Genomic DNA, 13,726 nt, shown 5'->3' on the forward strand with positions numbered 1-13,726 from the left:
CGCTCAGTCAGACAGACAACGACACAAGTGAGTCAACGTGAAACAGGAATGGCGAGCCCTAATAATCCTAAAACAGCCTTCTTTAAATGGAAGTATAGTATAGACATTACTTTTCCCTCCAAGAAATTAAAGGAACGAGTGTAATCGTGAAATGCACATTATGCCACGTCGGTGTCAAGTAATTCAAACATTGTTCAACGTTGCATTCTTCCGTGCCTTCCATCCTTCCGTGCAGGAACATGAAATTGTTTTTTGACTTCCATTAAGAAGGGGTGGGGGTGGACGTGGGGTCCAAATTATTTGACACATTTGATCATTTAAAAAATGTACTTGAAAGTAACGCAATAGTTACTTTCCACAGTAACTAGTTACTTTTATCATTTGTAACGGAGTAACTACTTTAGTTACTTTTTGGGAGAAGTAACTAGTAACTGTAACTAATTACTTTTTTTAAATAACTTGCCCAACACTGATGTTCAGTTATTAAAGATATGTGCACACCTGTTGATGATTTGTAATGTCTGCTGCTTTTGTTGTTTTAGTCCTTGTGTTTATTGTGTACATGTAAGGGACTATTTTTCTGTTATTTTTGTTAATGAGGCATAATTGTAATAAACAGCTCAGTGGATTCAGCTGAATGTTCTTGTGTGTTCAGCCGATGATCATTCTCGTTTTATTAGCAAATAATGCCACATTTTGCTTGATAATATGATAGGGTTTTAAAAAAAATAGCGGGAAAAAAACAAAAAACCCAAAACTAACACGGAGCAATACACATAGGGAACCTTTTCCAGTTGACACACGCTCACCCTTCTGGACAAATAAGAGGTCACATTCATTCATCACGACTGTATCTGAAAATGTAATTTACTTTCATCAGGGCATCCTTGTTGTGAACACGTGCGCTGCCTCTTGTATGAAATTTTAAAAGTACAAACGTCAGGAAGATTGAATTTAGATATTTAGGAGTACGCCACACACACACACACAAACACACAGATTTATCATTAAACCGGTTCTCAAAGGGTTGGGAGTAATGATTGACCGTCTGGGCTCCTGAACCATAACTGTGATCAGTGAAGAGATGAAATAGCAACGGTCTGAGGAGATCACAGTGGACACACACCTTGCTGGAGACCTCCAGTGGGGACCTCCTGTTCACTGAGCCCTGAGGGCGGCGCTGCGCCCCCTAGTGGACACACACCTTGCTGGAGGGTAGGAACAATACTCTGATTCCCTTCATCTGTTCATTTACAGACGTGGCTAAGTTGGATTCATTTAATTGTTTCCTTCATTCCTCCTCCTGCGGTCTTCATCCAATTAATGATTCACAACGTTAGAGGTGTTTAGTTTCCATGCCAACCGTGTCATGTCTACACCCAATCGAAACTCCTCCTTCTGTGTAAATGAAGACGCTAGAAACACTGCCCTCTAGTGGTCGTTCTTGGTTAAAGCACAAACAACCTTTTATTGATTGATTAATTTAAGTACAGAGCGGAACGTTGTCAAATTTAACCGATTATCGAGAATAATCAAACAAACCCCACCAAACCCCACCAAACCTCAAACAAACCCCAACAGTGAGACACCCACTGGTGTCTCACTGGTGTCCCACTGGTGTCCCACTGGTGTCTTACTGGTGTTGAATCCATCCGTCACTGATGGTGCGCCCTCGCATAACTTGAACTGTATATGATTTAGATCAGTTAAAGCCATGTCCTGAAACACGTTGGAGGGCTAGCAGTAGAAGCTTCTCACTAAATCTGGCGCCAGTTATATTATCTATGTTTCATGAGGGAAGGATTTCTAGATTAAGTAAATAAACATAATTGTAACTCTGTAATGTGTGTGCGTGTGCGTATGTTTACGTGTGTATTTGAGTGTGTGTGTGTGTGTGTATATTGCTCACCAGATTACTTACTTTTAGTTTTTGTGCATGCATGTGTGGTTAACAAAGTCAAACTCCACTGTTGTGTTGGAGGAAATTACTCCAGAAGACTTGGAGGATTAAAAATTGAACAAATGGGAAGAATCATCTGAACACATGAGAAGGTCCAGTTGATCGACTGAGCAATTACAAATCATAAACAGGTATCTTCAATAACTGAACATGTTGACTTGTTGTTCCCAAGAGAACACAAAGATCTTCAGTTTGAAGTCATTCACAACATCTTTACCCTTTCCCAATAATGATAACAACACTTATTATTCATGATTATGTTGTTAAATCTGCTTTCAATCACGTTCCATGTCAGGCATGGCAAAATGAAAACTAATATCAAATTCCTTTATAACAATGTTGAAAATATATAAAATATTGTAGTAAAACAATGTACCATCAATCAACATTTAAAACACATATTACATTAGAGAGTAAATATTTGTACAACCTGCTAAACCCAAAAGAAGATCTTCCTTTCATGGTTTATGCTGAACCTTTCAGAAGCCCAATAAAATGAATAATTTGGAGTACAGCGGAGCATTTAAACCAATCACAAAGTGTTGCATTCCCACTGAACGGGTTGACCCCTCAGAGCACCAACAGCTGCTGCTCCACAACCCGATGCTCTACAGGTACGTCCATGGGTCCACACACAGGTATTCAAACGTCCCCCTAACAGCTGGTCCTCCACAACGTCAGAACTGTGAGGACCCCCCAGACCCAAGCGGCCCCCTCTAATCTGACGCTCAGCAGCCCAGCTGAACACAGAGAGGGCTGAGAGATGAACCACGAGAGACACTGATGTTACCCGCTGCTTACCACCGGAACACAGACCTGCTGTGGGTTTAGGTCCATGAACGATGAGTGTGTGCGTATGTCTGTGTACATATGTTTGTGCGTGTGTGTGAGTGTTTATAGATTAATGAACGATGTTTGGGTGCGTTTTTGTTTGTGTACATGTGTGTCTGGTGTGTATATAGATTCATGGATGATGTGTGTGTGTGTTTTATGTTTGTGTCAATGTATATATGTTTGTGTGTGTGTTAGTATTTGTGTTTCTATGGGTCTGTGTGTATGTTTATGTGTCTGTTTATAGATTCATGAATGATGTGTGTGTTTCTATGTTTCTGCGTGTGCGTGCGTGCGTGCGTGCGTGCGTGCGTGTGTGTGACAGCTTTTACTCAGCTACAGGTCTGGTTTGAGGTGTTTCTGACAGCGTGGGTAAGAGCTCTTTACTATGTTTGTTCGGATTGTTGTCTTGTCTGTTTCCTAACTCCGAAAAGTCTTTAGTCGTTTTATTCTTCTTCAATTTAATAAATGTGTCTCCTTAGCTTTTCATCAGATTGTATTTCGATACGTTGGGAGTTACATCATTTCAAAGCAGTCGATACAAAGTACAGCAGAACTTAATACCCTTGACGTAACTTTAGTTCCACTGTTCTAACCTCGACCTTCATGACTGGGTCGTGGTGGTTTTATAGCTTTATATGGACCTCCTCAAACCTTTGCTCTGTCTTATCTTTTATCACTTGATACAGATATGGGTGCGTGTTCTGGTGAAGCCCAGCCCTGACCCAATCATCGTTTTAGGTTTAGTTAGCTGTCGTTCAAAGCCTCCTTCCTCATTCGATCGGTCTTCACTGAGGGGCCCAGCAGCTCAATCTTTATTCTCAGAACCTTTAGAACCGTGTTAATGTTCTGTCTCGGTTCTAAACACTTCCTTTGTGTTTTGGCCAACACCTGAATCTCTTTCTTCAACAAATCTTACTTTCCATCCTTTTGTGCTTTTATATTTTCATACGACATGGGGCAGCACACGTTTTCACCACAGAGAAGATAAGGTACAGTTTGTTGAATGTCATGTTTCCTTGAGATTATTGGTCATATATTCTCGCTGTATTAATGTATTCTAAATTAATCGGTTACCAGTCCAGGTTAATTGTTTCCAGGTTCCTGCTGTAAATTAGATATTCAGCTCAGAGAGACAACCTGTCTGAATAAAGGAATATTGGTCAGAACATCAGTAGTAACTAGTTTCACTGTGTTAAGGGCATTTTTATATGGAACCTCTGGTCCAGGAATGGAACAGAACTCACATTGGGTTCCAATGGAAAACGGTTTGGATTCAAACTTTCCCTGTTTTGTACTGAAAGGATGAGTTGTGACCATCTCTTTGACTGTATGAGAATAGTGTGCTTTGGAGTTTTATTGGTAACAGTAGTGACTTATTGTTGGTTTTATGAGCGTCGATAGCGGTTTAGTACCCTGATCTTTACACTCTTGAGGCTCCACTCTGGGGAAATGACGTTTCAGTGGTTCCCGTTGTGATGGAGCAACATCTCCTTCCACTCTAATCACAGTCGGCCATCTCTGAAAGGACACCGCGTTATCAACTGCTCACAGGTGAGCACTCTGTTGTGGTCAGACTGTACCATCTGGCAGATATAAGGGGGGAAACTGGAGTATTTTTTAATTTTGTATTTACTTGAAAAATGGAAAGACAAATTATTAATATCATCACTTGGTAAATTATTAGTTTTTATTTGATAGCAATAACCAATGATATGGGTACTATTTAGGGTAGTATTTAATATGGATCCCAACTCTGTATTCAATAATGGTATGTCCCAGCTCTTATTTAATCTCCCCCACTGAGAGTTAACAATGGGTGGCTGACTCTTGGGCTTGGTACACCATAGTTCTCTGAATCCTCCTTTTCCTGTAAGTGTATCTAGCCAAGTTATTTTTGTTTTGCTGTTTGGTTTTCTTATCAATCCATGACGCCCCTGTACATATTCAGTTAAAGTAAAAGTGCTCTTGAATCATTTTTGGATTAATTCAGCTTTTATCAGACAGCATCACCAGCACTGCTGGAAATTCAGTGCCCACACACACACACACACACACACACACACACACACACACACACACACACACACACACACACACACACACACAGACACACACACACACACACGCGGGGGTATGATATCAGTGTGTGTGTGGGTGTGTGTATGTGTGTGTGTGTGTGTGTGTGTGTGTGTGTGTGTGTGTGTGTGTGTGTGTGTGTGTGTGTGTGTGTGTGTGTGTGTGTGTGTGTGTGTGTGTGAGTATAGGTAGAACAGTAATCAATTAGTTAGTCAATGATTGATTAATGACAGCTCTTACTCAAGGTCCAGGTCTGTGTCCTGGTTTGATCTGAGCTATTTCTGACAGCGTGGATACGTTTAAAAAGATCTCCTTACTATGTTTGTTTGTCTTCTCTACAGTAATTTCCTTTCTGGTACTCAAATACAATCCAGAGAAACAACATGTAGTTGTGTTTTTGTCCAGGTCTCCAGTCTACTATGGATGAGGAGAGAGAGGAGGGGGGTCCTACCTTTAGAACCACTCTGTCTGGGGAACATGGCCGCCGGAGCAAAGCTAAGAGGTAAGAAGAGGATCTCTCTGTCTGTGACTGTTGACCATCTCAGAGCTCAGAAGTGATAAATCATGACTCCATCATTAGTCTGTTTAACAGCTGTGTGAGTGTTTTGTTGAGTGACCACTCTATTGAACTTCCGTTAAAGTTCAAAGATGGAAATCAGTCTATTAAGAAGAGGTGAGGATTCATCAGAGATTATAAAGATACCACATCTATCAAACGTCCATAAATCCAAGTTCTCGTTTTTCTAGAGTCCAGCTGGAGAGAGCAGACTCCCCTGGACCCAGCTGTGTCTCCATGAAGAGTGACTGGTCTATTGATTTTCCTCCTAACTTTAAAGATGGACGCCCCTCCAGAGAGGAGAGGTAGGAGTTTCTAACAGATGATGAAAACAGACCAGTTAAATGTTGTTAGACACTACCGATACTGATGCTTACAAGTTAAGATCTCTCTCTCTCTCTCTCTCTCTCTCTCTCTCTCTCTCTCTCTCTCTCTCTCTCTCTCTCTCTCTCTCTCTCTCTCTCTCTCTCTCTCCCCCCTCCTGTTTGTTTACTGTGTGTGTGTTTGTGTTTACTGTGTGTGTTCTCTCCCCAGACAACCCCACCAGAGGTCAAAGGTTACCAGTGCTCGGTCTGTACAGCAGTCTATTGAGAAAAGGTGAGGATTCATCAGAGATTATAAAAATGCACCATCTATCAAACGTCCATAAATCCAAGTTCTCGTTTTTCTAGAGTCCAGCTGGAGAGAGCAGACTCCCCTGGACCCAGCTGTGTCTCCATGAAGAGTGACAGGTCTATGGATTATCCTCCTTACTTTAAAGACGGACGCCCCTCCAGAGAGGAGAGGTAGGAGTTTCTAACAGATGATGAAAACAGACCAGCATGCAGCATGTTATCAGATTCTACCGATACTGATGCTTATAAGTTAGGGAAAAAATTCTCTCTCACTCTCTCTCTCACTCTCTCTCTCTCTCTCTCTCTCTCTCTCTCTCTCTCTCTCTCTCTCTCTCTCTCTCCTTCTCTCTCTCTCTCTCTCTCTCTCTCTCTCTCCCCCCCCCCCCCTCGTGTTTGTTTACTGTGTGTCTGTTTGTGTGTTCTCTCCCCAGACAACCCCACGAGAGGTCAAAGGTTACCAGTGCTCAGTCTGTACAGCAGCATCAAACAGAGCTGATCAAGGTGTGTAAATGTCCAACGTGACATTTGACTTAAGCTCTACATCAGGGGTCTGATGTAGTTTCCTTAGTTGCCGTAAACAGCAAACGCGATTCAGATATTGCATTGAAAGAAAAATAAGTTATTTCATAATGTAGCCGAGCGGGGGACATCCCGTTGGTATTTGAATGACTTTATTTGCCGATCTTGTCCCCCAATAACTCTTAAGTCCTAACCCCAAACATGAAGATAAAGGGAAAAAGTTGTGCAGTTGTCAGCCTGGTTCTCCAGCGGATTCTGCCAGGTAAAAGAGTCCGTAGAAAGGGTCTCATTGTATTCAAAGTAAAGCCGCTCCTCCTTTCCTGTCGGCATATTTGGCAGTGTATATGCCGTCTTATGCACGCCTTTTTCGCTGCACGGTCCGCACGTTTACACTGCCCGAGTTAAATTGCCTGCTTGAGCTAGCACCCCAATTGACCCTCCCGGACCCTACACACATTGGTGGTTCATTGGGTTTCATTCTGATGTAAATGTGACGGCTCCGCGGTTCCAGGGGGGGGTGGGGGGGCTTGGGTAGAGGTGTTGCTGCACTGTCTTCACAGAGACAACGCAGCGATATCATCATGACCAGTGCTAACTGGAGAGAAAGTGAATTCCGCGAGCTGCTGATCATGTGAGAGAAGGTGATGCAATCGTATTAAACAAAGACGTTGTTTTTACGAGAGAGACACAGAGGAACTGTCGTTACGAGGCATTTGTCGGGAAATAAAGAATATGTTGGCAATTTTGCAATTGTAAGTGCTTAATCGCGTTTGTAGCCTACACTCTTGAACTAATTCTTGCATACGGGCAGGGCCGACGGACTGCGGGGGAAAGTGAGGCAGTCCTGGTGGGGCCCAAGGCAGAGGGGGGGACCATGGCAATAACATTTTTTTAAAAAAATAAAAATAACTTCTTTATTTCTTTTGAATTATCCACCAGCCCATAGTGTTAGGAGTCGCACACGGCCACGTCTCCCAACCCCCCCCCCCCCCCCCCCCCCCGTCAACAATTGTTCTCTACTCCCCCCCCCCCCCTGTCAACAATACAGCGCAGGGGGCTGGTAGGGGGAATTCGGGGGGGGGGGGGGCATCAGTACCTCTTGTATACAGGGCCCAGGATTTGGTGCTACGGCCCTGCATACTGGTGTCTCCATTCATAAAAGTATAAAAAACATTCGGGAATATGCAAATTATTCTAAAGAGGTCTACTCCGTGCAGTGCTTGAAGTGGAAAAAAATACGTGCCAGAACTCCCTTATTCACATATCTTCTTCTTTCGTGTAATTTCCTTTGGAACAATCACACAGGGATTGCTACATTCAGCAGCCAGTTCAGTGTCTCTCCGTCCAGCTGTACCAGGCCTCTACGGCCATGTGGGGCGCCAAAGGTCGGGCACTCGTTGATTATGTGTGAGACCGTCTGGGTAGCCCCACATTGGCAGGTGTCTGAGGGGCTTGATCCGGTCATTTTCTGGAAGGACTGGGTTCTCCCCCAGCCTGTTCGGAGGCGGTTGAGCCGAACCCATGCCTTCCGCGGGAGAGTATGTCCAGGTGGTGTTGGTGAAGGGGTGGCGACGAAGGCATGCAGGTTGGTGTTTGCGTCCTTCCATTCATCTTGCCACCTCATGTCCATCCATGTCTCAGAGACAGGGCCAGACCTTAAGAGATCCGCTGCTCTAGTGGCGAAGTGTTGCCGCGTGATCCTTTGGGGTGTGTTCTGCGGTGCTGGGATGATGTTATTTCCGCCAGGCTGGAGGGCCTTCTCCGCAAGCTTGAGGATCTGGAAGTCGCGCCTTACTTTTGGTGGATGGACTCCGGATAGTATAGGTAGCATGGTTGGTTTCATGGTGCCTGAGATGATGCGCATAGCTTTGTTGAGGACAACATCGACTGATTTGGTGTGGACACTGTGAGACCAGGCCGCTGCGGCATACTCAGCAGTGGAATACACAAGTGCGAGGACTGATGTGCGCAGTGTTTTAAAACTGGCTCCCCAGTCTAGGCCGCAGAGTTTCCTTATTAGGTTGACGCGCTTGGATGTTTTGTTTGCAGCGTTCTTCAGGTTAAAGGTAAAGCTGCGATCAAGGGTGACACCCAGGTAGACAGGTGCAGAGTCGAATCTTAACTTCTTGCCCTCCATTCTCACTTCTAGCTCCTTTTTGGCAAGTCGGGTTGACAGGTGGTAGACCGAACAGACAGTCTTTGACTCGCTTACTTTCAGGTGCCAGAGGCGGAAGTAGTTGCAGAGAGTAGAGATGTCAGCCTCTAGGATGCTCTGGATCTCCTCGTATGTCTTGGCTTGGGCTGCAATTGCGCTGTTGTCCGCATAGAGGTACTTTAGTGAAGAGGTGGCGGGATAATCTGCAGTGTAGATGTTAAAGAGAATGGGGGCAAGCACAGATCCCTGTGGTAAGCCATTTCGGAGCTGGCGATTTCTACTTCGCTCACCGCTTGAGGTCGTAACATAGAATGATCGGTTCTGGAGCATAAGCATAATAAACTTCACAAGCTTCACGTCAGGGATCATTTGTAGTAGCTTAAAATAAAGACCACGGTGCCACACGGTGTCATAGGCGAGGTCGATGTAGGCAACTCCAACCTTCGCTTTCTTCTGAAACGCTCCTTCTATGTCGTTGACTAATCTGACTATTTGATCTGTCGTTGATCTTCCTTTGCGGAATCCTGCCTGGGCTTGTGGGAGGTTTGCCTCCACGATGTCATTGATACGCGCCAGGATTATTCTCTCCATCAACTTGTATGGTATACAGAGCAATGAGATTGGCCTGTAGCTCTTCGGATCTTCAGCAGATTTATTGGGTTTGAGGATAGCAGCCACATGGGCCTTTCTCCAGATAGCAGGGATGGTTAGGGTTGACAGGCATTTTGAGAGGAACAGGCATAGCCAGTTAAGAGCATGGAACCCCAAGTGCTTGAGGAATTCTGTGTGGACCAAGTCTATCCCAGGAGCTTTGCCGTTTTTCAGGCACATGATAGCGTCCATAAGTTGTTCTATGGTAACTGGTCCAGAGAGGTCAGATGAGGCAGGTTGTGATGCAGTGGCTTCTCTTATTCCCCTATTAATCTCGTATGTGTGGCACTTGGCCTCCTCCTCGACACTAGCGGCGTTATAGGCTTGGAAGGCTGCCTCACACTCACTGTCCCAGCAGGGGATATAGCTGTTACGTCTGCCCCGGGGAATGGAGGTCTTAGCGGCTGAGTTGAGCATTGATGTAAAGGCCTTGTAGGTCTCAGATGCTGGCCGCGAGGGGTCTGGGAGCTCGGAGGATAGCGAATCGACTAGGGTAGTAAATTTGCTCCAATTGGTTTTGCGGAAGTTCCATCTCTTTTTCCCAAGGCTGTTGATCTTCATGCCTACTTCAGTACTGATTATGATTGGGCAGTGTCCAGATCGAGGGAATTTGTCTAGTACTGATCTTTTACATGAACTCGCTAGTGAGTTTGAGACAAAGCATAGATCGGGGTTAGTCCAGGTCTTATGTCGGCCAGAGAAGAAAAACTTGTCGTCATTGGCGTCATAGAGCAGGTAGAGGTCAGATGCTTCAGCCCATTGCGAGACTGTCTCTCCATTTGCATTGCAATCCGGGTAGCCCCATAGGGTGTTTCTGCTGTTGAAATCGCCGCAGGCGATAGTTGTGGAGGTAACCGAAGGGAGGTGATGGATGGATACTATTTCAGGCGGAGGCTTGTATATATTGACTACAGATACATCTCCGATAGTGAAACAGATCCATTCTGTGTGGTTGTCCTCTGGTGATCTTTGGATAGATGTTACATGGGTGCCCTCGCGTGCATAGGTTGCTAGTCCATGGCGTTTGCTTGGTACAAAGGCTAAGGTATTTTAGCCTTCGATTTTAAGGTTCTCTTCTGCCACAGCATGAGTTTCTTGAAGTAGGATAACGCTGATGTTGTGTTTATCTGCAAGATGGCGGATAAGGTCTCTTTCGTTCTTGTTAGTCCCTCAGCATTCAGCTGTAGGATACTGATATTGCTGCTGGTCATAGCTTCTAGTGTGTATAGTTTCCTTCTGGAAATTGAGTTGCTGAGATTAGCCGACTATGAGTCGTTACTAGGATCACCACGTAGAGGTTCTCTGCTTGATTCACATATAAGCGACGTGTGCAAATCAGTTAAAAATTCATTGTAAAATTCTGAGGAAAAAAAAATAAAATGTAATGCTGAGCTTCAAAAACTATTTAATCAAGGGGACAACCATTTCAATTATTGGACTACACTCGCTTTAGTTCGCATACGGCACCATAGGCTCTGTGGTTAAAATTCAGGTTCTGGAGCTGCTGTTTAATCCGCATCTCACCTTGCCTTTGCAGGGAGAGGCTGAAAGGGATCAGAGGTAGACAATAAGTTAGCTGTGAATTTGGTAATGAATTCAGTGAGGTAATCTATAAATGGTAAATGAATCAACCATAACGTGTCAACAATTGTACTTTAGTGCAACACGTCAGCAGAGTTGACAAATACTCAAAGCCAAAGACATAAGTAAACAAAAAATGTAGCTTTAACAGAAATACTGAATGTCAATCTTGATAAAAAAAAATAAAAGAGTTTGTGCACAGACTAAATATTATAAGACAATTAACCTAATTTAAAAAGTTGTAAAATGAGATGAGATTAATGAGATTACTTTACTAGTTCCTGCATTTGAAAAGAAACTTCACTACTTATTACTTTACTTTCCCGTTTCTTAATTTACTGTGTAGATAAAAGGACAAACATCATAGCTCTATCATCACCTTGCTATGATAGGCTAACGTGTCGAGGCAAGAATCCTATGCTATGCCACATGATTATACATTTTAAAAGGTTTATGTGGCATAGGATAGGATTTCCCCTTGTTAATTTGGTTTGTGTAGAACCAGTTGCTATGGAAACGTGACGTCAAACTTCAGTATATTGCTAGAGCATGGCTCCGACCGCTACGCTAGCTGGCGCTATAGCCCTTTCAACAAGTGGTAGTAGAGCCACCGGCTATTTACCCCGCTCTGCAAACGCACTTAAACCGAGTAGAGTACCGGCAGCCTGTGACAAGTGCCGGTACGCAAGAAAAAGTGCCGGTGCGCCAAAGGGTTAATGTAGACGTACCGGTACTGCGTACCGGTGAGTATCGGCCCACTTCGATCATCACTGACTCCGTGAGCAGCCCCGCATTCTCCAGTGAACCAAGTGGTTCCAGTGGTTTTGTGGACTTTTGTAGACTTTTGTCAACTTTTGTCAACAGCTCCTGCCTTTCTCTGCGTGCAGTAACACACAAAAATATGCAATGTTGGGTCGCCATGATTGTTGTATAGGTTATAGGCCTATAGAGAGGGGGTTCTGTTTCATTCATATTGCATAGTTTCCAATAACTCCCGCTCAGCCCCTCGCAGCTTACCGTGACTGTGACGAGTGTGTCTCTAACCTTCCGGGAGTAGTTGCCTAGCAGGCTTTGATACATTTAAATTCAAAAAACAAAAAGAAGAGCACTGTATCCGGCCGTTTACATTTAAGGTAAAATATATAGATATTCGATATTCTTAAAAAAAAAAAAAAATGTGAAGACATCTTTAAACCCTTACCTGGACAAGATCAACCAAACAGAACAATTATGACAACAGGAGTGGCCGGCATTGGTAAAACCGTGTTAACACAAAAGTTCACTCTTGACTGGGCTGAAGACAAAACCAACCACGACATACACTTTACATTTCTCTTAACTTTCAGAGAGCTGAATTTACTGAAAGGGAAAGAGTTTAGCTTATTGGAACTTCTTCATCACTTTTTTATTGAGACCAAAGAAGCAGGAATCTGCAGATTTGACCTGTTCCAAGTTGTCTTCATCTTGGATGGTCTTGATGAGTGTCGACTTCCTCTGGACTTCCATAACAACCAGACCTGGACTGATGTTACAAAGCCGACCTCAGTGGACGTGCTGCTGACAAACCTCATCAGGGGCGACCTGCTTCCCTCCGGTCACATCTGGTTAACCACACGCCCTGCAGCAGCCAATAAGATCCCTGCTGAGTGTGTTGACATGGTGACGGAGGTGAGAGGGTTCACTGACCAACAGAAGGAGGAGTACTTCAGGAAAAAATTCAGAGAGGAGAAGCTGGCCAGCACAATCATCTCCCACATCAAGAAATCAAGAAGCCTCCACATCATGTGTCACATCCCAGTCTTCTGTTGGATCACTGCTACAGTTCTGGAGGACATCTTCAAAACATCTAAGAGAGGAGAAGAGATGCCCAAGACCGTGACTCAGTTGTATATCCACTTCCTGGTGGTCCAGTCCATACAGGGGGGCAGGAAGTATCATGGGAGAGCTGAAACAGATCTACACTGGAGTTCAGAGAGCAGGAAGATCATTGTTTCTCTGGGAAAACTGGCTTTTAACCAGCTGGAGAAAGGCAACCTGATCTTCTACGAAGCAGACCTGGCAGAGTGTGACATCAATATCAAATCAGCTTCAGAGTACACAGGAGTGTTCACCCAGATCTTTAAAGAGGAGTTTGGGCTATACCAGGGCAGGGTGTTTTGCTTTGTCCATCTGAGCATCCAGGAGTTTCTGGCTGCCCTTTATGTCTTTCTGTCCTTCGTCAACACGGGAGTCAATCTGCTCTCAGAAGAAGCACCAACCTCTGGTGAAGATAAACTCTTCCACCTCTACCAGCATGCTGTGGACAAGGCCTTACAGAGTGAGAACGGACACCTGGACTTGTTCCTTCGCTTCCTGCTGGGCCTCTCTCTGGAGACCACCATAGACTACCATATCTTGAATGCCCACCACTGCAGTTATTTTACCACATTGACTGCACTTGAGCCAACCATGACTTTAAAAAGTTAGCTTAAAATGAATTGGCTTCCTGGAAGTTAGCTAGTGCCAACGGCTTGCCCGTTAATAGTAAACCATATTCTTGATGTCAACATACTTGCCACCATAATTTGAATGCCCACCACTGCAGTTGTTTTAACACATTGACTTCACTTTTGCTAACCATGACTTTAAAAAGTAAGAAGAAGAGACCTAGTTGAGGTGTCTGTTCAGTCAAGAAACACAAGAAAAACCTTAACAGTTAGTTCCATCTATATTTCAAAGGACACGCAATTAAAAAAAATATATATTGTCAAAATATTATCAATTCGTAAAATCTAAATACT

General features: G+C 44.1%; 1 protein-coding gene across 1 annotated transcript; it reads left to right on the forward strand.

The window, feature by feature from the left end:
• Positions 1-12,121: 12,121 nt before the first annotated feature.
• Positions 12,122-13,412, forward strand: LOC115545770 (protein NLRC3-like). The gene has a single exon (XM_030359196.1). It carries the CDS (start codon positions 12,177-12,179, stop codon positions 13,410-13,412), a length of 1,236 nt encoding a protein of 411 aa, XP_030215056.1. The 5' UTR covers positions 12,122-12,176.
• Positions 13,413-13,726: the final 314 nt, after the last annotated feature.

The sequence above is a fragment of the Gadus morhua genome, chromosome 6, assembly GCF_902167405.1.
Source record: "Gadus morhua chromosome 6, gadMor3.0, whole genome shotgun sequence".
Classification (NCBI taxonomy): domain Eukaryota; kingdom Metazoa; phylum Chordata; class Actinopteri; order Gadiformes; family Gadidae; genus Gadus; species Gadus morhua.

Excerpts from the sequence above, each read along its gene's own strand:
- LOC115545770 (XM_030359196.1), top strand. The coding sequence starts at position 12,177 with ATGACAACAGGAGTGGCCGGCATTGGTAAAACCGTGTTAACACAAAAG.